The sequence below is a fragment of the Hyperolius riggenbachi genome, chromosome 3, assembly GCF_040937935.1.
Source record: "Hyperolius riggenbachi isolate aHypRig1 chromosome 3, aHypRig1.pri, whole genome shotgun sequence".
NCBI classification, from domain to species: domain Eukaryota; kingdom Metazoa; phylum Chordata; class Amphibia; order Anura; family Hyperoliidae; genus Hyperolius; species Hyperolius riggenbachi.
Genome location: NC_090648.1, coordinates 282,793,931 through 282,819,296, shown reverse-complemented (window position 1 = coordinate 282,819,296; position 25,366 = coordinate 282,793,931). Strand labels below are relative to the sequence as shown.

Below are 25,366 nucleotides of genomic sequence, written 5' to 3'. Positions count from 1 at the left end.
GGAGGGGGTAGTGTTGGGTGAACACCTGGATGTTCGGGTTCGGGAACGTTCGCCGAACATGGCCGCGATGTTCGGCATGTTTGGGCCGAACCCCGAACTCCCCGAACATCCCGCTTTTGGGGGCCCTATGGGGTCGCAGGCATAAGGGGGGAGCATGCCCCGATCGCGGGGGGGGGGGGGGGTCGGAAATTCCCCCCACCCCCTCCGCTAGCGCTCCCCCCTCTGCCCGCTTCCCCATACAAAAGTTTGACGAAAGTAAAATAGTACCGGTGGTGGTGGCTGGCTGCTGCAGTGGCTGGCTGGCACTATGAAGTGACTGAGGAGGAGGAGTCAGAGTAGGACGCGTTGAGGGAGGCCGGGCAGTGGGCGGTTCAGCGGTAGTACCCTTGTGGTACTTCCGCCCTTTCTCTGACCTCACGTCCTCTGCATACGAGGGTACGCGTCATGCGTACCCTCGTATGCGTCATCATGCAGAGGACGTGAGGTCAGAGAAAGGGCGGAAGTACCACAAGGGTACTACCGCTGAACCGCCCGCTGCCCGGCCTCCCTCAACGCGTCCTACTCTGACTCCTCCTCCTCAGTCACTTCATAGTGCCAGCCAGCCACTGCAGCAGCCAGCCACCACCACCGGTACTATTTTACTTTCGTCAAACTTTTGTATGGGGAAGCGGGCAGAGGGGGGAGCGCTAGCGGAGGGGGTGGGGGGAATTTCCGACCCCCCCGCGATCGGGGCATGCTCCCCCCTTATGCCTGCGACCCCATAGGGGGGCCGTATTCGGACGAACAGGGCCCTGTTCGGCCGAACAGGGGCCCTGTTCGGCCGGGCATTCAGCAGTTCGGGCGAACCCGAACAGTTTGGCCGAACACCACCAGGTGTTCGGCCGAACTCGAACATCACCCGAACAGGGTGATGTTCTGCAGAACCTGAACAGTGGCGAACACTGTTCGCCCAACACTAGGGGAGGGGGGGGGGGATGACCAAGGCTGCTTTCCTGCTATTGCAACTCATAGTCATACAGCTGACAATAAGTACAGTAAACTCTGGTGAGTTGTTCCAGTAAACTGTAAATCTCTGTCCTTACAGATTCGGTATGTCACATTTGTAGGGATATTTTCTGGGCAAGAGGTGACCCCAAAATATTTCTGTTTTTGACTAGACTCCACTCAATATCTGGAGATTTGGATTTTGTGGAGCATAGAGCAAATTAAGTAATAAAATGTGACATGTTTGCTTCCTTTTTAGGAAAATATTTGCTGGATGGATCAAATTCAAAATCTGACACGGGAAGACATGGATGATTTATATATTTTTATGCGAGAGCTGACAAAGCAGAGAACATTTGAAATGGTAATCTATTTCCACTTTATTTTTACTTGTAAATGTGTCTGCATAACATAGGCTGGGTTCAGACTTGGCCCAAAATCAGACCATTTTCCAGAACAGAGACCTATGAATAAGTAGACATGTTGACATATCCTATATTATTTATAACTTTTGAATTTATCCATACATCGCAGTATCAGAATGCAATGTGTGGAGATGCAAAACAGTAAAAGCTAGATACTTACCTCAGTAGAGGGAAGCTTTTGAATAGTCCAGAGGCTTCTCATGTCCTTCTCGACCCCACCACAGCTGGCCGTGACCTTCTTCCTCTTCACGGCGGCACTCCCGTCCATCTTTGTGCATAGCACTGTGCAAGCGCAAATACGATCGATACCTGAGCAGTAATCCAAAGCCACTCATGCATGGAGGAAAATGTAATGCACAAGCATCTTTGGTGTCCAGGATTATAGAGTAAGCCTCTGGATCTACTGAAGTAAGTATCTAACTCTTACTGTTTCGCTCCTTACAGGTTCATTTTAAACCACATAGTTTAAATTAAAGTGAATATATTTGCTGTGAGATTTTTTTTTCTATATATTATTATTATTATATATTCCTTTAGCAGTCAATTTATTTAGAGGCTTGCATGTGCTCCAGGGCAATTTATTTAAGCACTTTTTATAGTTTTCTCTTTGTTACATTTCCTTGCTTCTAATTAGTACTGCTGTTATGTGTAGTTATGATCACTTGTCACTAGGGGGCAGTGTGAGACAATAACAGAGGACTTCTGCTGCCAGTTTCTATATTTTCTGCTAATAGAGATCAAAGCATTCCAAGAATTTACAGCACAACAAGTTCTGGTGACTGAAGTGAAAAGCAGTGCATTATCTCAAACGAGATAACTCTATTACAGCTGCTAATGCGTTAAAAACCTTGAAGTAGCCACATTTTTAATGTGACAGGTCTTGCATTAAAAACAGCAGAAACAATAGCAAAGAAGATAATTAAGCTACATGTAAGCAGATGTATAAAAGTGTGTTGGGTTCTTTTCTGAAACTGTTTCCACGGATTAAATAAGTAGATTGAATCTTGTCACATCAACAGATGTTTTTACTTACCAGATAAATCAAATCTGCACTGAATTCCTGCTTGGTTTTCTTGAGAGCACCCAGACAGCGCAACTTCATATCAACAGCCACGAGGCCTTGATTAATAGCTCATATAAAATTAAAAACAAAGTGATTTAGTATAAATCGAGTTCTGCACAATACATGCTCCATTGTTCAATTTACAAATAAATCTCTGGAAAGAACATTGCACAACCTAGAAATATTTTTCTTGTTTTATTACATCTCTTTTCCAGGTCCTCCATTCATTTTGCTTATCCATAATGTATTTATTAGGTGTCTGCTAAGAGGACACTTGCAGAGTGATGGTGAACTCTTCACCGCTCAGACACAACCATCAGTACATTATTAGCAAATATTTGGCTGATGACGGCCGGTGATTAATAGCAGAGAGCTCAGGCAGCGCTCCCACTAATTCTTCCACTGATGTGCAGCACATCTTTCAGCTAGTGATGAGCACAGGGCAGAACTGGAGAAGAACAAAGTTAATTGTGGTAATGAATGAATGCAGGGCCAGTGCGGTCACAGTGGACAGCTCCTCATAAGTTTAACAAGATCCAGGCTACTATTTCTCCTGTGATGACAATAAATGTGCTTACCGCCTGGTGATAAACAGAGTGTGCTCATAGATAGTCAAGAGGAGACATGACATTCTGTCAGTCTATGCTATATACAAAAGAACAGCTATGGAACTTAAAGGGAAACTCTAACCAGAAAATACAGCACAGTATGTATAGGATTCATTTATTTAACCTTTGATGGTGAATATGCTGTTTCTCTCCTTTGTAAAACAGCAGTATCCCCACTGACAGTGCATGTTCATCACTAAAGCATCTATCTTAGCATCTGAAATACCAGTGATTGAGATGCAGCTGAAGGGAGCGTCTGTGATATCACAGTGACATCTCGCTGATCTGCCAGATCCACAGGAGCTCCCTTCAGGCGAACTACAATTACCTACATTTCAGACACTGAAAAATGCTGAGCTAGTTAGAATGAGCTGCTGGTGTTTGATAGGTCTTTAAATTTAAAAGGATTTCACTGAAGGTGTCGTTGGAAGTAACTTGTTACTATTTGTTTGTTAAACTTGTTTGGCATTGCTCTACGTTGTAAATAGCATGTGCTACTACACAGTCAATTTGCATTGTAAGTTGCATTGTTGTTTGCACTATCAATAAAAATATAGAAACTGAAAAGCGAGCTTAGCCACCAGGGGCGTAACAATAGACCCTGCAAGGGATGCAGCCACAGGGGGGCCCAGAAGCAACATGTGGGCCGTCCTGAGAGACTGACAGCTAAGGGCAAGGAGAGAAAAAACTTTCTGCTCTCTGCACAATTGTTCTAATGACTGCCTCTGCTCAGCCACTGATAAGGAATCATAGAAAGTTTTGCAGATAAAGATTTGTAGACAGTCCCCATTCAGAATTCAGCAGGATCTTGTGTACAGCGCTGTTCTACCCCCAGCATTTCTACCCCTCCCCAAGTGCTGTGTCCTGTAGTGATGCTTGAGTAGTCTGGGCACGGAGAGAAAAAGCTTTCTATTCTGTGCACAATTGTTCTAATGACTGCATCTGCTTAGCCACTGATAACAAATCATACAAAGATCTGTAGACAGTCCCTATTTAGTGTGCAGCAGGGTCTTCTGCACAGCCCCCAGCCCCCAACCTTTCTACCCCTCAACAAGTGCTTTGTACTGTAGTGATGCTGAAGAAGTCTGCAGAGCTAGTTCTGCTCCATCAGAGATGGACAGAGTGAGTATAATAAGCTGAGGCTGGGAGCACACTCATCTGTCAGTTTTCTGTATGCATTTTCTGCACACCATGTGTGTCTGTATGTGTGAAAATATGCATGTTTTATGACAGAAGCTAATGTAATTGATAGAGAAAATGCGTGCACTGCTTTACTGCTGTCTGTTTTTATCTGCATGGGGAAACACATTCAAGAGTGCACTAGCCAAATGAATAACATTGGTTCTCAGTTTACCTGTGCAGAAAGGGGGGGGGGCAGCCAAAGTTTTGCAGGGGGGCCAGTGATTTCTAGTTACACCCCTGTTAGCCACTGAATACTTACACAGTGCTAAGAAAACGACTTACACAGTGCTAAGAAAATGTCACAACTGGATCTTAAGTTTAAAAATAAGCTCTATCCTCAGATTACCTTACTGAACAATTTACAACTTATTCTTGTGAATTCTTTGTGAATCATTAAATACTCCAAGTACTGACTTTTACATTTATTCTGTACAAAAAAATCCTACTAAATGTGTGCAATCTTAATCAGTGGGCTGGTTTAATAAAATTAACTTATTGATTTTCAACGGCAATATTTAAATTGCTGCCATTCCTACGCTGTAGGGTTCAAATTTATAAAAGAAACGGAGCCAAAACCAGACAATCAAATGTGTTTCATTTCAATGGGGATATTTTAATTAATGATGCCAAGGACCCAAAAGCTCACAAATTTGGTCATTGAGTGTTTGTGTGTTAAGATTATCAAAAGTGGGTTGATGTGGGCCAACAACAGCCAACTACATACCTGGGCAACTCTGGTCTCTAAATAGAAGTGGCTGGATAGTGTACTGGTTAAAGGCACTGCCTTTGACATGGGAGACCAGGGTTTGAATCCTGGCTAGGGTCAGTACCTATTCAGTAAGGAGTTCAAGGCAAGTCTCCCTCACACTGCTGGGTGGCCTCTTGAGCACGTTCCAGTGGCTGCAGCTCTTGAGCGCTTTGAGTCCAACAGGAGAAAAGCGCTATACAAATGTTCGGATTATTATTATTAAATAAAATCCAAAGGGCACTGGTTGGCTTTATTTCTGTGGGGGTGATTGTATGCTCTTGGCAGACACAGTTTGTGTTGTTCAAGGAGGTTAAAAAGAGAGTTACTGCTTTGATGGTTCGGGAGAAGATGGCCAGTATTTTATAAGACAGGACCCCGATATAGTTGGATAGATTATAGTTAGCTTTTCTCTGGTGTAGTTTGCCCTTGGTGCGACTTCTCTTTTTTTTCTCTATCTTTTCTCTCTTCTTTTTTTCCTCTTCTTTTCTTTTCTCTTCTAATTCCCTATTGCTATTCTTTTTTTCCCTTTCTTTCTCCTGGGCCTGTCTAGCCTATCCTGACTGAATATGGTTGGAAGACTGAACTGTGTATATCACCCCGCAGTCTGATGATAATGACCTTGGATTGTATTACTACCTGTATTGTGGTGTTGGATCTCATTGTAATAACCTGTATTGTGCTGTCATTCACCCCTGTTATCATTGTCTACAATCTTATGTATTGTACAGCTCTGCATAATATGTTGGCGCTATATAAATCCAACAAATCAAGAAATAATACTAATAAAGCAGAGATGCTGCACACCAATACTTTTTTATATAGAGCAATAGTTATTTATCCACAGTATATGCTGCCAGCAGCAGTCTGAAAAATAAGTATTTTGTTTCCAGAAACAGAAAAAATATGGATGTAGTCTATTAAGATTTCCCAATGCATGAGATCATTAGAGGACATGATTCTGCAAACCTGGTTTATATTTATTAACCCTTATGGTACCCATACATGGTACAATTTTTTCATTTTTTTTTCGATTAGATACATTTGTTTGATTATCCCGTTAGATTGAAAAAATCGCATAGTTGTTTTCGAGGTACCATACACGAACGTTCGATTAGGCTGAAAATCCGGGGAAAATGATCGAATATGCCTAAAAATCAAATTGAGAAAAAAGATTGAGATAAAAAATAAAGTATTCGATCTAATAGTTTATTCGATTGGAAGTGACGTTTTTTTTCAACCGGAATCTCTTTTTTGTATTTTACCTCAGATAGTTAACACAGACGGCAGTTGTAGCTCATTGCATCTATTGAGCTGTATTTTTCCTCTGAGTGGTTCAATTTGTTTATTGTGAAGTTAATATTACCTCAGAACAACTATATAGGTGTGTTTTACCTCACAGTGTTGGGTTTTTTTTTTTTCGTGCTGAGGGAATTTTTACCACAGAGCGTTTACAAATGGCTCTATTAACTAACAGGAAGAAGGCCAAATTTGCATTTGCATTGTACCTCTGGACTCTCCTTGATGAGGACATTATTACTCTACTTTAGTAAAAAAATATAATTATAATAAAATAATAATAATCATACACATACTTCAATATTTCATCTTTAATCTTGTTATGAAGACAATGCAAATAAAGATTAGTCTTTGAAACAATTCTTACAATTAGAATATAAAAGATCTTTTCATACAATTTAACAAACATGATACGATTACAACACACAATCACCAAATTTTTCCAGCATGTCCGATCAGATTTTTCTCCAAAAAACGGGATAATCGTTTGCATTTCTTGATCGAAAAAAAAAAAAGATTCTATTCGACTTTCATTCAATTCGATCGTTTAGAGTGAATAAATGGGAACATCGAACGTTTTTTTTGTATCGTGTATGGGCACCGTTAGATTGTCACCTTTTTTTTACAAAAGCTGCACGCCAGTGACAACTATGTTTGTAGTGTTTGTGTTTATTAAATGTCTTGCCTAAAGCATTTCACTGGTCCATATTCAAGCTGCATAGATTTGCAGTAGCATTTGCATATTTCTGCATCAACCTATTTTCTACTTTACTTGAACTATATTTCAAGTAAAGTAGAAAGTTGACACAAAGCCAAACTTTGTACTAAACACATTTTAAGCCCCATCTACATGATACGATTCTTAGTATGATTCGATTACGATTCTATTTACAATCCGATTAAATCCGACATGTCCGATCGGGATTCGATTCGATTCAATTCGATTTGCCATTGTTTTGCAATGGCAAATTGAATTGAATCGAATCCCGATCGGACATGGCGGATTTAATCGAATCGTAAATAGAATCGTAATGGAATCGTACAAAGAATCATATTGTGTAGATTGGGCTTAAGATGTCCGTGGCACAGGTATATGGGGAAACAAAAATCCCTATAGAAGTTTGCTGCTGGCCGAAGTAGTTTTGGATGAAAAAGCATTCATGGCAGATGAATGCGAAAACAAAGAACACCTACAGTATAGCCATTGGTGGCAGTCTAAGGGTTAACAATGGATTGTGTTTGGTGACCAGAGCCTACAACACACTCCCCTGGTTATAATGGACCATAGTTATAGCTGCTGAAGGTTTAGGGAAATATTGATTGTGCAACTACTGTCACACGCATGACCTTCCATGCCAACATTTCTTTTTTCATAAATTCAAGCCAGGTTATCTGGATTCATTACGTGCCTTAATTTCCGAACCCAGGTGACCACTGGTAGTAACTCAGCAAATATCTATGCCTAAATATATTATTTTCCCACTGACATTATAATCTATTGTAGACCAGGCATTACTTTACCCAAGAGTGTGCACCAATAGGAAATAGACTTCTAGGACACAGGAACATGAAGATAAAGGGCTCTTTTTTTTCAAAATATACTTGTTTTCAGTTTAATCTAATTTTTTGCCTTCATTCTGTTATAATTGCATTTCTATAAAATTATGTTGCAAACATTTCTCATTTTCATAGCATAAAAATTGCAAAGTTTTTGCTGTAAGCTGTCAGTGGTGATCAGGTACTCTATGCTGACAGTCTGAAAACACCTTCCTCCCTTCCCTGGAAATCAGGAGCGACACAGTTAAAGACTACCTCCAGTCAAAAAAAAGTTGAATGGCAAAACATGCATGTAGTCTATGCACTGTGTACAGCTAGATGAACATACACAGTTTACATCTGGTACATTGTAGTGTCTAGAACAGACACAGATTTATATATGTAGTAGTAGCACCTCAATCTTTCTCTTCATGCTGATGCCTTGCAAGTACACCCTCAATATTGTGTCCTCCCCTCGAGCAATTTGTCCTCCCACCCTCCATCATGCAAATATGCCTGTGAAATCTTGCACATGCTCTGTGCAGATTAGGGACTGGACTGATTACATTGTAAGGCCCAGACTTGTTTTGGTACAGCACTTGAGGAAGAAGCAAGAAACTGGGCAGAGGCAGAGGAGAGTGATTACAGAGATAAGAAATCTGTGACTGCATGCTATAATTCTTATACCAAATATCTGCCTGGATCAGATTACATCTCTTTTCTTGGGTGTGAGCTGGTAGCAGGATATGAAGGGTGGAGTCATGACATAAATCCCCCAGCATCCTTTGCACACATGGCTAGGAAAGAAAAACAATTGCCAAGCCCCAATTTCAGACAGGAGACAGGGATGTCAAGCCCATATGTGGAATACAGACCCTGGGGATGAGAAAATCATTCTTTATTATGTGTGATTTAATATACCTTGGCAACTTATTAGGCTTAAAGCAAACTGTAAAATTTATAATTTAGGTACTCTTTAACATCATGAGGGACATGTGTGATCCTTGCTGCAGCCATGCTTGCCTAGTGACAGACAGGCAATGAATAGGTTGTCAGGCAATGAATAGGTACGGTTGTTTCATTGATTATGGTCAAGCCCAACCCCCCACAAAGTCATGGGCTAGGTTTTCTCCGGATAGCAGATGAAGAAATGGAGAGAGATAAATAGTTGCAGGCTGTTTACACAGCAGACCTGGAGACAACTTGCTTTGTGAACATATTGCAAAAAAACATTTTATTAAAATATACATTTAAAAAAAGGCAGAAGATAAACTTTTCTTATAATTGCATTTTTAAGGAACACAATTTTAAGAGCAGTACAATATTGCAAAAAAACAAAACAAAACAAAAAAAACAAATCTCAGAGTGAGCCTGAGACCCTCTTTGTTAAGAGTTCATGATGGGCTTGCAAATTTGCCCCACCCTTCCACTCAACTAATCACACAGGGTAGAGTGTTGCAAGGATGGTGTGCTCTCTTTTCTAAAGGGGCAGGGCTTCCATTTTTTTTTTATAAAGTGGACACCATGGAGAGGGGTGTAAGGTTGCTCTTTGTACAATCTTATTTTTATTTTATTTTTCATGATAGCTCAGATAAACATTAATGTTCCTTTAAGAATCAGTCCCTTTATGTCTGTGGTTTATCGTAGTCCCAGGTACAGCATCCAGTAGAAACCCATATTTTTCCATAAAAATGGCTCATTTCTGGTCCATTAACCTCCAACATGGCAACATTTAGATGTCTGTAACAATGGAAGAAAAGAAAAAGTAATTACAGCTGTTTTAAATACCATATTTTGCCCGTATAAGATGCACTTTTTCTTCAAAAAAAATTGGGGAAAAAAAGTCCCTGTGTCTTATACGGCGAATGCAGAAAATCCCAGACTGATGACCGGCTGGCGATATGACCTGCCACCATGTCGGGTATTTCCTGCATGTGTGTCTGCACCCCCGCGTGCCTCCACTTCCTCCATGTGTCTCCTGCTCTCCCCTGTGTGTAGCCACAGCTGGCTCAGAGCCGGGCCGAGGCGAGAGATGCTCCAGACTCAGAGCACAGTGTAGGAGGGGGGCGCATAACTCAATCAGCTATCATTCCCCTAATGTGTTTAAAGCAGAGAGAGATAAGAAAAGGAGATAAATGGCAGTGACTGCAAGCCAGATAACTAGAGATTAAGGTGTTGGGGGCCCTGGAGCACCTCTTAGTCTAATAGTAATCAGTGTGTGATGGCTGGGGTGGGAGGGATGGAGGGGCACACTTTGCTGTCTCAATCTTGGGTGCTGGAGGACCTTGTCCCAGCTCGGAGCTGGCTTATCTAGCTGGCTTATCTGGGGATTGCAGACCTCCTTCTCCTCGCACTTCTCCCTCTAGTGTTGGCCTGTGCTAATGACGTTATCAGTGCAAGCCATTCACTAGAGCAAGCCGCGCAGAGGAGAAGGAGGTCTGCAATATCTGTGAGCACCATGTATTAGGTAGGCCAGCTGCCAATACACACGGGGAGGGGGGGGAGCGGGAGACAGGGGGAGGAAGCAGAGGCTTGCTGGGGGTCCGGGCACACTGTGAACAGAAGGACACACACACACTGGGACACAGAAGGGGACACATGGGGGGAGACATGGGTGACACAGGAGGACACATGAGGGATACAGGAGGACATATGGGGAGACATGGGGACACAGGAGGACACATGGGTACACATGGGGATATGGGTGGACACATGGAGGAGACATGGGGACATAGAAGTACACATGAGGGACACAGGAGGACACATGGAGGGGGACAACATGTACAAGATGCTCCTAGATTATGGATGCATCAGGTTTAGTATACATTGTTTTCCCGTTTTTTGCCCTCTAAACCTAGGTGCATTTTATATTCCAGAGCATCTTATCCAGGGGAAAATATGTTAATTATTTGCTTGTAAATGGCCAGTAAATCTAATGTGATGTGGGGGAGGGGAACTGCATAGACATGGTAGGAAATTTCATGTATATTTGGTTCACACTATGCCCTGATTCCTTATTGGGAATTACTTATGTGTAATTGCAGTTATTGTATTCTCTAAAATGTATAGTTCCTCTTGCTGAAGTATTACTGTTTAACAGGGCCGTTTCTTGGGCAGGGCGACCGTACTGGGCGCAGATCGGCAAGTAGAAGAAGGGGGGCGCAGGCAGAAGGACATAACCGCTAGGGAGCTGGTGACGTGCGGTGCAGCCAAATGGAGGAAGAAAGAAGATTGCCAGCGAAATCACCTTCCATGACTCCTCCTGGGCTGCCTGCGTCCGATGTCGTCATTATCACGTCACCACCGCATGATGATACCTGATGTCCTGTAGCGGTACTGCAGGCTGTCAGTGTGTGGCACCCATGGAGGAGTCGGCTTTCCGGGCTCTCTTCGCCTGTGTGTTTTCCTGGTCACTGCTTCCTCCTGGCTGAGCGGTTGGTCACTAGTAAGTAGGCAGATCTACGTGTGACCTGTGGCTGTGTGACCTAAAGAGGAATGGTTTGCGAGTTCCCGGGAGCTGCAATTTTTACACCCTCGCCGTGGGTGCAATTTAGCCTAGGAACTGCACTGATGCTTAAACCTAATATCCAGTTACCATGTGCATCTGCGTGACAACTAAATGCCTGTGTTATGAGGGTATTTTTTAACCAGTGTCTTTAAAAGTTGCTTACCATTGTTTACAAAAATAATATTTGATGATTGAGTTGCCATGTTTAAAATGACTTAATTTAATGGAATACAAAATATTTTATGACTTCCTAATTTTATTTTTATAGATTTATCCTTCTACTTCAGTTGCACTTAAAAAGTTTAGAAATGACCTCTACAGCAAAACTAACCATATAAAACAACTTGGATCCTTATTGAGAAAGCATGAACTTCACACTACTGTGCTGGAACATTTAGAAATCTTGAATCATTATATTCTGGCAAACAGGTACGCTGCAAAGCTGAAGACGTTTATTGTTATTTATCATTTTCTTGTATCAAGATTTATCTTCTTTTTTTATCAAGAAAACATAAAATAGAAGAAAAGATATTTTATAGAGTTCCACCTGCAGTTGTAATAGATCAAGCACTGTATCTAAAAGCATTTTTGTGTTATTGTTGTGTAATAAACATAAGTCCTATGTGGACATTACGCACTTATCTGCTACAACAATAAAGTAAGATATTTTTCTGCTTGCAAAACATGTAAGTCAAACCTGCAGGAGATTTCAAAACGAATTATAACCTCTAATATTTGATTGGGTACTAATATAGTATACAAAATAAAATATTTTTGTTTAAAAAAATAAAGCAAATATTTTAAGAAATGTTGTCCATTCCTTTTAATGTTCATACTAAATTATTATTAAGCAAACATAACACTAAAAAGATCAAGACCTATTTATAGCTTTCCCTCTGTGTTACACTGTACTATGCAGTAAGATAAAAAAACAACAAGAAACTATGTAAAAAAACAATATAAGCACAATATAGAAACAGAAAAAAATAACTTTACAGTTCTAAAAAAGAAAAGTTGTGTGTGTTTTTTTTTTCTTTTATCTCCATCAGGATACTAAAGTGGGCCAACTTACATGGGACTTTTTTTTAGCAGCCTTAAAATGTTCCCATAATTTTCTAGTTGGGAAAGCTAACAAAGCATCATTAATCTACGTTCTACATACACTTATTTCACTGTCAAAATGTTTCATTCATACTACAATTGTGTGGTAATTAGAAGACTGCTGCATGACACATATTCATATAACGCTTGACCCTGGATGTTGTAACCCCTATTCAATTACATTTTCTCCAGATTCTTCTTTTGCGAGATTGTTTTTCATCTCATGTAGAAAATAATAAAAAAAACAAGTAGGTACTAAGGTAATACAGTATACAACTGATTTTGAGTATTTTCATAGCTTGCTGGGAGCTTGAGGCTTCTTGCACACAGGGACGTTACAGGTGCACGTTAGTGCAGCCTGTAACGCTCCCCCAATGCACAGCAATGTAACACAAGTGGGCTGTTCACACTGCCCACGTTGCTTTACATTGTAACGCAGCAAAGTGCTGCATGCTGTGCGTTCTCCGTGGCTAAGCCGTGTTAGACTGTTTGCACATGCTCAGTCATGTTGGGGAGGAGGGGAGAGCGGCCGGGCACATGGCTAATTAATATTCACTGCACTCAGTGACGTGCAGTGTTTACTTCCTGGAGCGGCCGCTCTGTGCGGCGATTGGCCGGGCGGGACCACGTGATGCCGCATGCGTCCAAGAGTACGCATCACGGCATCACGGACGCCAGAGTGAGCTGCACAACGCTGCTCACTCCGACATCCACACCAGAGAGCACCAGGCGTTGCGTTAGGGGCACGTTATGTGCCCTATAACGTCCCCTAAACACAACGTCCTGGTGTGTAACTAGCCTAAAAGGCATTTTACTGATTAGGCATGAAAACATCTTTTGTGTTAAATCTTGGGGGAAAGTTAATTGTAATAGGGGTCACTAAATTAGAACCCTGAAAGCAAAAAAGACATTGTAACTGTTCTGAATTCAGACATCTGTTGACATTAGCAGGCTATGGGTATGTATATTGTATTTATAATACACGTTTGCCTTTGCAATAAAACACATCTTTCTTTAATTGTACTTATAGAGGAGAAGAAGACAAAGGACATCTTGAATCATATGCATCTTCTGGAGCAGCTGGAAGTTTCTCAGGTCGTGTTTGTCTTATATTGCTCTACAGATAGATGACAATGAAACATTACTGCGAGCGTGGGTGCAGTAGTCATTTTTTATCTTTATTTATGTAGACACATTTTGAAGTGCTTTGCAAAACCGTTGAACCTTGAAGATTAATTTGGATTCATTTAATATAAACTTTATCTATCTGGATGAATCAATTGTAGAGCAGCAGAGCTCCCCATAGAGTGAACTGAAAAAAAAACTGATGTGAGAGAAATTATCTCTTGAGTACGATTCATTGTTAATGCTTTCCAGCTCCACAGTCCACCTGAACTGGTGTGAACTGTAATATGTTCTTTTAAAATTCTCAGATGCCTTGAAAATTAAAGTCAAGGCATTTATTTTAAACAGGTTTAAGTTTTGGATAGAGGCTACAACCTCTGTAATGTTTTTATTGCTGTCGGTTTCCCCATGGGGAAGATATTCTCTCACTTCTTCCTGTGACGGTTGCGGACTTCTTCCTGTGATGGTGGGAATTTCCAAACTTATAATCAGATATCCTCTTACTTTCTAATGTGTCCCTGAGACAGGAAGCTGGATGAAATACTTACAGAAATAAAATCCCAACAGAAGTTCAAACACATCTTTACGCTAAATTACTCAAACTACAACATAATATTTTACACTGTACTGTTATGATAATCTCAGCGTGTTTGTTTAATCATTTAGATAACAATGTACAGTATTATTAAAGCTCAACTCCTACCACACACTGCTTTTCATAACCCTTTGTTCCCAGGATCCCCCACCCTTGCCCTGCAAAACATCTTAACTTACTTACTGTAAATGCTGGAATCCCCAATAACTTTGATATAATAATAATAATAATAATAATAATAATAATAACTTACCTTCAAATATCATTGTATTGCTCCAGCAGTTTAGGACATCCTAGATGCTAATTGGCTCTGAATCATTAGCTTTTGCAGTAGCAGTTTCACTTCATAGTCAAATATAAGCAGAATGCAAAAATCATGTGACCACTCATCCTGCAGCAATTTACTCCAGCTTCCAGGAGTACATTTTTTATTAATAGCATGGAGTGTGACAGGTTCATTTACTAATAAGGGGGCCGGTGTTATCCATCCACCCCACCTAGATAAGACGAGTCATCAATTGTGGTTTCATGGCTTTTCCATAAATCAGACACATTGTATAATACCTCCTTAATAAAGATTAGTGATCAGTTGGAGGTAAGCCTTTTGGCCCTATAACTATTTTTTTTCTTTTTGCTTAATCACCTGGTATTTTTCTTTTCTTTTTTTCCACAACCATAATAGCAATGTAAATTACATTAGGTCCTATAACTATTTTATAGCCACTGGCCTCTATTATTTAGTTGTTCTATGAGAACCCTACTGGAATAGCTGTAGAGCATGAAGTGGTATTTCTTCAGAAAGCAACTACTATTTCTCAAGAGACAAAGAGGAATTGGCTCTATATTTGCCCCTTACATCGTCTTAGAGCTTGTTTCTACCTCCGGTACTTTTCAAGTTGCAAGAATGTCCTCTCTTTCCCCATCATCAACAATTTTACACCAATGGAGCTTCTTACTTTTTTTTCTTACTTCTTCCAGTGTGTTTCTAGATCTATTGCAATTCAGATATCAAGCCAGCTGATTCTCTTAAAGCGGGATTGTCACCATAAAAATCTAAATTTCAACAGCAGCTGGTCTGCATTTAAAACTTTCAAAATGTTTTCTGCTGTTATGGTTTGGAGTCATCACATACCTTAGGAGCACTGGCCCTTTAATTTTCATTGCCATCAGCTGGCAAAACAGTTGCATGCTGGGAGGTCTTTTTATCTATAATATATTCCTCCTCTTCCCTTTATTTCCCCCTCCTTCTAATAACATTAGACAGTGCACTTTCTAGTATAGACCTCAGTGGGAGTGTCTGAAGACTGTGGGAGGAGGGCGGGCAACAAATACACAATTAGCAAGAGGAGAAACAAGAGTGAGGGAGGAAATGAGTTCAGGATTAGCTTCATTCAAAGGTAACCAAAATCGAATCTGACTAGAATAGGATTCTCTGCTTTTCCTTTATAAAATTCACAGGAATCATAACGTGGACAGTGCAATACATCTGTTATGTAAGTAGAGCTAGTATTTATCTACTTATATATGTGTTTATTATTTCTGGGTTAGCATGGGTGTCACTTCTTCGTTAACTCTATTCAGAATCTGTAAAAGCACACTGAATGGATGCAAGCATAAAAGTAAAATCTACCTGGTATTTGAATGGAAAGTAAGTAACATGGCTATGATTAATGTTTCACTTTCTAGGTACATAGCTCCAAATTAGTTATTAGTATATTCAAAGAACAGGTCGTTTTTTAGTAGAGTATGTAAAAAAAACATGCAGTGGGCTACATGTCAACAGGCCTTCAGCTTGGTGTCCCTGCTGAATTGAAGAAGGGCAGCAATGTCAACATGAGTCAGTTTGATTAATTTACAGGGGAGATTGTGTCTGACCACAGTTCTTATAAATATGTATGGAAGAATATTTTGTGATACATGAGAGTGAAACAAGTGTAGCTGGTGCGGTTTGTGGGCTATATTATTTATTATAATACATCTTCCTATTTATTTTTATCTTTTATTCATTTATCTTTACAGACAAAAGCAAAGTAAGGAACTGCAGTACAAGTAAGTATAGTGTTTTTAGGTTAAAAACACAGATATTTTAATCTTCTCTTATATGCACACTTTTTGCAATGCTGTAAATTTAGGCAATTGTCTGAATTATTATTGTGCATTTATATAAATTATATAGTGCTGACATCTTCAGTCTCTGTGTCCCTCAGAAGAGCTCACAGTGTGATCGTATAGTCCTAGTCCAGGGCTGGGCAAACTTTGCGCAGCTTGGGCCATGTGCTGCGGACTGTGGGCTGCATTCCTAAAAAAGAATACGATGGAGTAAAAGGTTAAAACTCACCTACTCGCCACTTCCTGTGTCGGGTCTCCATGGCAACAGGGCGTCACATGACAACCCAGCATATTACACTCTGGCTGCCAGCGTGTAATACGTTAGCACCTCCTGACAGTGTGTCATGTGACGCCTTATTGTCGTATTGTAGACATGACACAAAAAGGGGTAAGTGGGTGAATTTTAACCCTCCGTATTCTTCCACTTGCGACTCTGCAGGGAGGGGAAAGAGAGGAATCCGGCTGGATGAAGACCACGGCCCGCGGACCATAGTTTGCCCAGTGCTGTCCTAGTCTCACGTCTATTTTGTGGTGCTGAGGGTCCAATTATCCTATTGGTATGTTATTGAGATGATACTAGAGTGCTCTCAGGAAACCCATGCAAACATGAGGAGAACATGGAAATAGAATTCTGGCCGAGATTCAGACCTGGGACCGCAGTGCTGCAAGCAGAGAGTGCACATCACTTGGTGATTTAAAAGTCCTTCTAGCTCAACTCCAGAAAATAATGCTTGTGCACAAATTCCCTTTCCCTTACAAAAATAGGGACAAGTCAACATCTTAACAATCAAGCAAGGATTCTCGTCAGTCTCAATCAACTCATTGGTCTAGATCAACTGACCAATGAGAAGCCCTAGTGACAAAGATGCTTATGCTGTGGAACCCTGTTATTGATGCAGTGGATGGGGTATCAGAATGCATTTTCTGAAGACCCCAGAGGATTTCAACAATTGGGAAAGCTCATATTGCCCTGCATTACTGCCAGGAGAAGTTAAGAAAAAATGTATATGGGAATTAAAAAAGGCCATTGAGTACATGTAATAGTGGTGCCTGGAAAAAATGGGCACTGGGTGATACCAATTATCTAAGTAATTTTCTCGGTATTCTACTTCCCCAATTACCAGTAGTAGAATATTGTAATTCTCACACCAACCCTGCACTATATGCACCTAACACTAACCTCCCCCCACCCACTAACACTAACCTCCACCATATATATATATATATATATATAACACTAACTCCCTTTTGCCCAAATAAAGTCCATTCAGAGTTCATTGTTGCCAAACTCTAGTGAACTAGTGCTCCTAGCTGAGCTATATAAAGCCACTCAAAACCATACCCCTAGTACGATGATTACCACTGCTTTTAGCTGCCTCTATTTCACCTATGCTGTAGCGCCATCCCCGTAGCTGGGGAGGAGTTCTGCTACTCCAACTCCAATTCCGCTGTTTTGCTCGTAGCAGGTAATTCCGTAGTCTAACGTGCGCCTATGGCAGCACCCAAATTCACTGTTTTGACAGTTATGTACTTATGTTTCCCCTAACATACCCCCCCCCCCCCCCCCATTATTAAATAGTGCTTTCAGGTTTTTTTTGTAAGCTCCCAATTAGCATCACTTCTTCCTGGGCATCAAAGGTGGGGAGGACCTTTTTAGTTAACATTTGATAGTGGAGCTTTACAAGATGGGAGAGGATTTTTTAAATAAAATGTTTTAAGACATATTAGTTCTTCAAAGTGTTAAGCGTGTATTTTAAATCAAACAGTGACATTTCCAAATAAAGTAATTTTAGTTGAAGGCTGTAAATGTACAGCTACACATTCTGGTTACTGCCACATAAGCTGCACTTGACGTTATTTTGTACCTAATGACCTGGAGAATTTGCAGCTGCTATAGATTGCTGATGTGACACAGCCCTGACTCTATAATGAGGCCATGGGCCTTCCAATAAATGCACAGCACAAAATGATTAGATTTATTAACCTGTTCTGCAACTCACAAAGTTTAACGAAAAGTTGTTTTGTATCTTGCTTAGAGATCACTCAGTGGATGATTGCCAAAGTTACTCATTTCCACTGCTCCAACTGTCTGAATTAAACACTTTGATGTACAGTACATGGACAGCATCCTATACAATAAAATCTAAGTGTCGCTGCATCCAGCAGCTTTCCCTGTGTCCCAGGTTTTTTTGTTACTGCGCATGTGCGCAGTAACGGACAGCTGGGACCAGGGAACTGGGTGGGCGGGTGCGGGCGGGCGAGGTGGGCGGGTGCGGGCACGCGCTCGGCTTGCGGCAACTGCATGTGTGCTTGACACACGGCGGTTGCATGCGCACTGGCGGCGGTGGCCGTAAAAAAAGACCTAGAGCCTGTTTTTAAATGGGCTTGGGTGTACTAGTCCTATACAATAAAGTCCAAGTGTCACTGCGTCCAACAGTTTTGCAGTGTCCCTGGTATTTTTTTACTGCACATGTGCGCAGTAACGGGCTGCTGGAGAGACCAGGGAGCGAGGTGGGTGGGCATGCAGTTGCGTGCGTCGGGTGCGCACGCAGGCGCAGTGACTGGGCGCGGCGGTAAAGGACTTCCGAGGCCAAATAAAAAAAAAGTTAAATACCTGCATCATATTTTAAGGCACGGAGGACTCCGTCCGCGCCGTTCCACCCGGTCCCCACTGCTCAATAGCCTCCTGGGCTGGCTCCCGACCTCACGGCCCGAGTCGAGCTCTCCTGCCTCTACAAACATGGCCGCATGAGCTGGCCGCGGCTGCGCAGTCCGCATAGCCGCGAGTGCGGCTGCGCAGCTCTAGGGCCAACCCCCTGATCCACTCTACACTCTGTGTCCTACATGCCTTAAAATATGATGCAGGTATTTTCCTTTTTTTTTCATTTGACCTCGGAAGTCCTTAACCTATTTTGGTTCCTGGACGTAGAAACTACGTCCAGAAACCATGCGCGCTACCGCACGCTCCCGTGGCCGATCGTGCGCGTGCATGCACACTCCCGGCCGCGGATTTGGTAGCCAGGGAATCAATGTATGGGGCTATGGTGCCCGATCACTGATTCCTCTCCCCCGCTGAAAAAGTGACAGCTTCTCTCGGAAGCTGCGCCTTTTCTGGCCGTTCCCTCCCCGATGCGTCACTCTAAGCGTGTGTTACGCTTAGAGTGACGTCATGTAAACAAACTCATGGCCGCCATCTTGTGGCCAAAAAGTAATACTACAACTAAAAATAAAAATAAATTGAAATGAACACACATTTACATTATAAATCTATTGTTTACCTCCCACCCTCCCAAAACTACCCAAATAAAATGTTTACTATAAAAAAAAAATTACAATAAAAAAAAACAAAAAAATGTAAATATTTACCTAAGGGTCTAAACTTTTTAAATATCAATGTAAAGATGAAATATTTCTATATTTTTTTTATTTTAAACTTGTTAATAGTGAGAGATGCAAAATGGAAAAAATGCAGCTTTATTTCCAAATAAAATATTGTCGCCATACATTGTGATAGGGACATAATTTTAACGGTGTAATAACCGGGACATATGGGCAAATACAATACGTGAGTTTTAATTATGGAGGCATGTATTATTTTAAAACTATAATGGCTGAAAACTGAGAAATAATGAATTTTTCCATTTTTTTCTTATTCTTCCTGTTAAAATGCGTTTACAGTAAAGTGGCTCTTAGCAAAATGTACCCCCCAAAGAAAGCCTAATTGGTGGCGGAAAAAACAAGATATAGATCAGTTCATTGTGATAAGTAGTGATAAAGTTATAGGCTAATGAATGGGAGGTGAACATTTCTCACGTGAAAACCACGGAACCTGAATGGGTTAAAAAAGACCTAGAGCCCGTTTTAAAACGGGCTTGGGCCTACTAGTTGTTCTCATAATAGACATTGCCCTTCCTTTCTTTGACCTATAAGGTGAAAACTGGTACTGCAATAGAAAACTATTATACCTTTATTTGAATGAATGATACATGAATGTCATTCTCTAATTACAGTCCTATTTAGTAACTGTAGTCAGCTTGAATCAGATATATGCTTTATTAAATGTGTATCAGATAATATTTCTGGGAAATGTTCTCTAATCATCTAATGAATGATACACTGGTGTAAACTTTGTTATAGCTGTAATATTAAAGAGAAACTGTGACCAAGAATTGAGCTTCATCCCAATCAGTAGCTGATACCCCCTATCCCATGAGAAATATTTTCCTTTTCACAAACGGATTATCAGGGAGTTCTGTATGGCTGATATTGTGGTGAAATCCCTCCCACAGTGGTGTGATGTCGGGACCATGTTTCTGACATCACACTGTGGGAGCCTTGTTGCATTGTTGGAAATAACAGCTGTTTACAGCTGTTTCCAACTGCCAAAAAAGCAAGCAACATTTCCTTCCACTGACATCACCTGCCAGCAGTAAAAATGTCACGAAGGGATAAATGTCAGAATGTAAATCAGGGAGAGGAAATATTTTACAATGGGCAAACACTGACTAAATCATCATTTATACATAATTATTGTAAAAATGAAGAACTTTTTTTATTACGTTATTTTCACTGGAGTTCCTCTTTAAGTGTTAATAGCTGTTACATTAAGTGATACACATTTTAAGCCATTAGTACTTCATTCCCAATATCTGCAAGTTAATTTACCCTACGGTATATACATTATGACTTTATATTAACGTGTGCAAACACTTATCTGTCCATCACACTGTGATGCATCAGGGCTTCAAGAATGGTAAAAGATTAGTTATCTGTTCAAACATAGATGTGTTGCCCTTAATAATCGTTGCTTGATCATGGCGATCATGGTAATGTGCTGGAGTGCTGTACAGACAGCTATAGCTGAGAAGCATGTACAGTACTATGCAATGGAGAGGGGAGGAGGGTGACACAAAAACTAGCAGCGTTAAGTCAACACAATAAGCTTTTTTTGTTGCCATTGTTTAGAAATCCATGTTCTCCCTGTGCTTGTGTGTTGTTTCCTTGAGGCCCCTTTCACACAATGGCGATGCGTCATGCTTCATATTCACTTGTTCGCTGCTCGTATTGGCCATTTGTCTCTATGAGACTGGCCTTACTAACGTGGTGTGATGTCATACAGAGGACGTTATTCCAAAAATGGTGGAGGCGATGGACACTCTATGGTCAAGCATTTGCATTGGAGCCTATGGCACAACAACAATCTAGACTGGCAGTGCAGTGAACTTGCACCAATCTAAAAAAAAAATTGGTGACGTGCTTCCTGTCCAGTAGGGAGCATGTCACTGTTCGAGGGGCGTAATTCTAGTATGGGTACCATACTAGACAGGTAACACTTTCCTGACTTACAAATCTTTGTGAAAAAATAGCACAGTAAAAAAAATAAAAGAAGAAAGTATGTAATTGTTTCAGACCAAAAACATTATAAAAGGTTTTTGCTTTTTTTAAATTAAATGTTTAATTTTTTATTTATGTATTTTGCTGTGACAGCGTGGTATTTATAATGTTTCCATTTATTGTTCTGCATAGCAATATTTGCTTGAAGCCAAGTGACATTGTCTGGTAACTCGTGTTTTATATGTTCTGTAATACCAGCTCATTGCTTCTTTGACTGTTTCTTGGAACAGATAATGATACACTATCTTACATCAGACGTATCTTCAGCAATCCTCTTCTGGACCTGACCCCTGCATTCAACCCTAAGATCAAAGACTACTATGTAGAATTGCCATTTGATGTAGTGACAGTGGAAATTGGAGCAGAGCCTGCACACTGCGAAAGCCAAGTGCACCTGGAAGACAAAGATGGTCCAAGGTACGAAATGTGGAGAGAAATACAAAATATAAAGTACATTTTATTTATTTATGAAAAAAAAAGGTTTTACTTGTTTTCCTGTTCGGTAAGATAATATATAGTACTGCATGCATGTGTCTAGAGTGTGGTGACTGAGAGAAATATTCTTGTGGATGACATATATGGGTAGTAGGTAAATGGTAAACATAGCCATATGTAATTTTTACATAGCCTTGTGGCTAACCAGTTCTCAGCCTCACTCTGCTCAAATATGTTCTCGCTCAGTGGATGATAGTCCAAGCAGGACTGGTGGAGCAATTAACTCTTTCAGGTACTTATACACACACACACACACCACTACAGAAATGGGCACAATTTTCACAACAGCCAATACTGAGACTCTGACCTGCCTATAACTTGCTGCCACACCTAGAGATTTGACACATTTTAAAATAAGATGGCTGCTTTAAAGAGGCAGAGGTCCATATTCCCTACTTGGAGCATTACATAGACTTAGCTTATTTATCTTTAAGGTCCCTTATACACTATCAGGCTAAACCTGCATTCTGTTACCCTATTTTGCTGCAAGGGGTCAGAAGCGTCCCAGCCACCAGGCAAGGACAAACGGTGGCCTGGAGCGCCGAGTGGGGGAGGGGTGCCGCCGCGGGGGGGAAGTGCCCACCTTCCCCGCCAGACTGTGCGGCCCCTGTGATGAACTGACCGCGGCATCTAATAGACGCCGCACCAGTTCATCAGCCCACAGCTCCCTGCTCCAGCCTGCATAGTCTTCCGGCATGCAGAGCAGGGCTACGGAAAGATGGCGTCCGAAGCCCTGTACTGGAAACTATTTGTGTCTCCAGTACAGGGCTTCGGGCACCATCTTCCTGTAGCCCTGCTCTGCCTGTCAGCGCTGGACTTTCGGAGGCTGGCTGCGCTGCTGCAGGAAGATCGTCGGGGGAACTGCGCCCAGGGAGAGGAGTCTTCTGCAGGTGAGTAAATGCTTTTCTTTTTACAGGTAACTATACATTTTTAGTGAAACGCCGCCCGCATTAGGATAATTTTCTGGTGAATGCTGGCCACATTAAGATTATTTTCTGGTTAACATTGGCCACATTAAGATTATTTTCTGGTGAACGCTGGTCACATTAAAGAGACTCCGTAACAAAAATTGCATCCTGTTTTTTATCATCCCACAAGTTCCAAAAGCTATTCTAATGTGTTCTGGCGTACTGCAGCACTTTCTACTATCACAGTCTCTGTAATAAATCAATGTATCTTTCCCCTGTCAGACTTGTCGGCCTGTGTCTGGAAGGCTGCCAAGTTCTTCAGTGTTGTGGTTCAGCTATGAACTCCCCCTTCCAGGCCCCTCTATGCACACTGCCTGTGTATTATTTAGATTAGGGCAGCTTCTCTCTTCTCTCTTATCTTTTACAAGCTGGATAAATCGTCCTCTGAGCTGGCTGGGCTTTCACATACTGAGGAATTACAGACAAGGGCAAAGCTGTCTGCACTCTGCAGGAAGAAACAGCCTGACACTTCAGTGGATGATAGCTGCAGAGGGAAAAAAACACACAAATGATCTCTTGAGATTCAAAAGGAAGGGTGTATACAGCCTGCTTGTGTATGGATGTATTTTCTATGTGTGGACATACTGTACATCAACCTACTTCCTGTTTTGGTGGCCATTTTGTTTGTTTATAAACAAACTTTTTAAAACTGTTTTTAACCACTTTTAATGCGGCGAGGAGTGGCGAAATTGTGACAGAGGGTAATAGGAGATGTCCCCTAACGCACTGGTATGTTTACTTTTGTGCGATTTTAACAATACAGATTCTCTTTAACATTATTTTCTGGTGAACGCTGGCCACATTAAGATTATTTTCTGGTGAACGCTGGCCACATTACCATTATTTTCTGGTGAACGCTGGCCACATTACGATTATTTTCTTGTGAACGCTGGCCACATTACGATTATTTTCTGGTGAACGCTGGCCACATTACAATTATTTTCTGGTGAACGCTGGCCACGTTATGATTATTTTCTGGTGAACGCTGGCCACATTATGATTATTTTCTGGTGAACGCTGGCCACATTACAATTATTTTCTGGTGAACGCTGGCCACATTACGGTTATTTTCTGGTGACCGCTGGCCACATTACGATTATTTTCTGGTGAATGCTGGCCACATTACGATTATTTCCTGGTGAATGCTGGCCACATTACGATTATTTTCTGGTGAACGCTGGCCATATTTCGGTTATTTTCTGGTGACCGCTGGCCACATTACGATTATTTTCTGGTGAATGCTGGCCACATTACGATTATTTCCTGGTGAACGCTGGCCACAATATGATTATTTTCTGGTGAACACTGGCCACATTACGATTATTTTATGGTAAATCATTGCTGCTTTATAATTATTTTATGGTGAATCATTGCTGCGTTATGATTATTTTATGGTGAATCATTTCTGCGTTACGGTTATTTTCTGGTGAAAGATTGCCGCATTACGATTACTTTAAGTGAATCATTGCTGCGTTATGATTATTTTCTGGTGAAATATTGCCGCATTACTTTTATTGTATGGTGAAACATTGCTGCGTTACGATTATTTTCTGGTGAAACATTGCTGCGTTACGATTATTTTCATCAGGGGGCACCACACGGTGGGGGGGGGGGTGGCGCCAGAGGTTTTCTCGCCTGGAGTGACAAAATGGCCATGAAGACTATCATATTTATTGCGGTCCCTTGCAGTGCATTGTAAGTATCTGCGCCAAAGCAAGGGCAACAGTGCAATACTGCTAGCACCGTGCTTAACGGATCGACGAAAGTCCCAGTTATGTACTTCCTGCCCGGCAGGGAGTACATCACTGAGCAGGGAGGCGGTGCTATGCATATGACCCTGTCCGCCTACTCTGCTGCAGGCTCATATGTTTGTCATTTTTTTGCATTGTGGTGAGATGCGGCAGGAGCATCACATCCCCAACACACAAAATATAGATGTAAAACCGGCCTACAGGTTGTTTAATGAGCTTCTATACAGTTCAAGTTTGGCTCACTTAAAGCGGACCTGAACTCCGCTTTAATGCTAGATCATTAAACTTGGCACCAAATGAATTTCACCTCATTTATTTCTCACAAACCCTGCCTGTCCCTGACGTTGAATCAGTCTTCCGCTCCTGTACTGTATCTGTCCGCTCATTGCTAACTCTGCCTGTCTGACCTCGCTACCCGCATCAGTGGGCTCTGCCACTGGTGAGGAAATCTAGTTTTCTACACCAACCTCTCAGGTGT

At 41.4% G+C, this 25,366-nt stretch overlaps 1 protein-coding gene across 1 annotated transcript in view; it reads left to right on the top strand.

Moving 5' to 3' along the window:
- CPED1 (cadherin like and PC-esterase domain containing 1) overlaps positions 1–25,366 on the top strand; it is a 344,542-nt gene that overhangs the window by 129,732 nt on the left and 189,444 nt on the right. Inside the window, exons 10-14 of the mRNA XM_068276408.1 lie at positions 1,244–1,348; positions 11,619–11,779; positions 13,482–13,546; positions 16,191–16,220; positions 21,905–22,091. Coding sequence (XP_068132509.1) covers positions 1,244–1,348; positions 11,619–11,779; positions 13,482–13,546; positions 16,191–16,220; positions 21,905–22,091 — 548 coding nt within the window. The remainder of the gene's footprint in view (positions 1–1,243; positions 1,349–11,618; positions 11,780–13,481; positions 13,547–16,190; positions 16,221–21,904; positions 22,092–25,366) is intronic.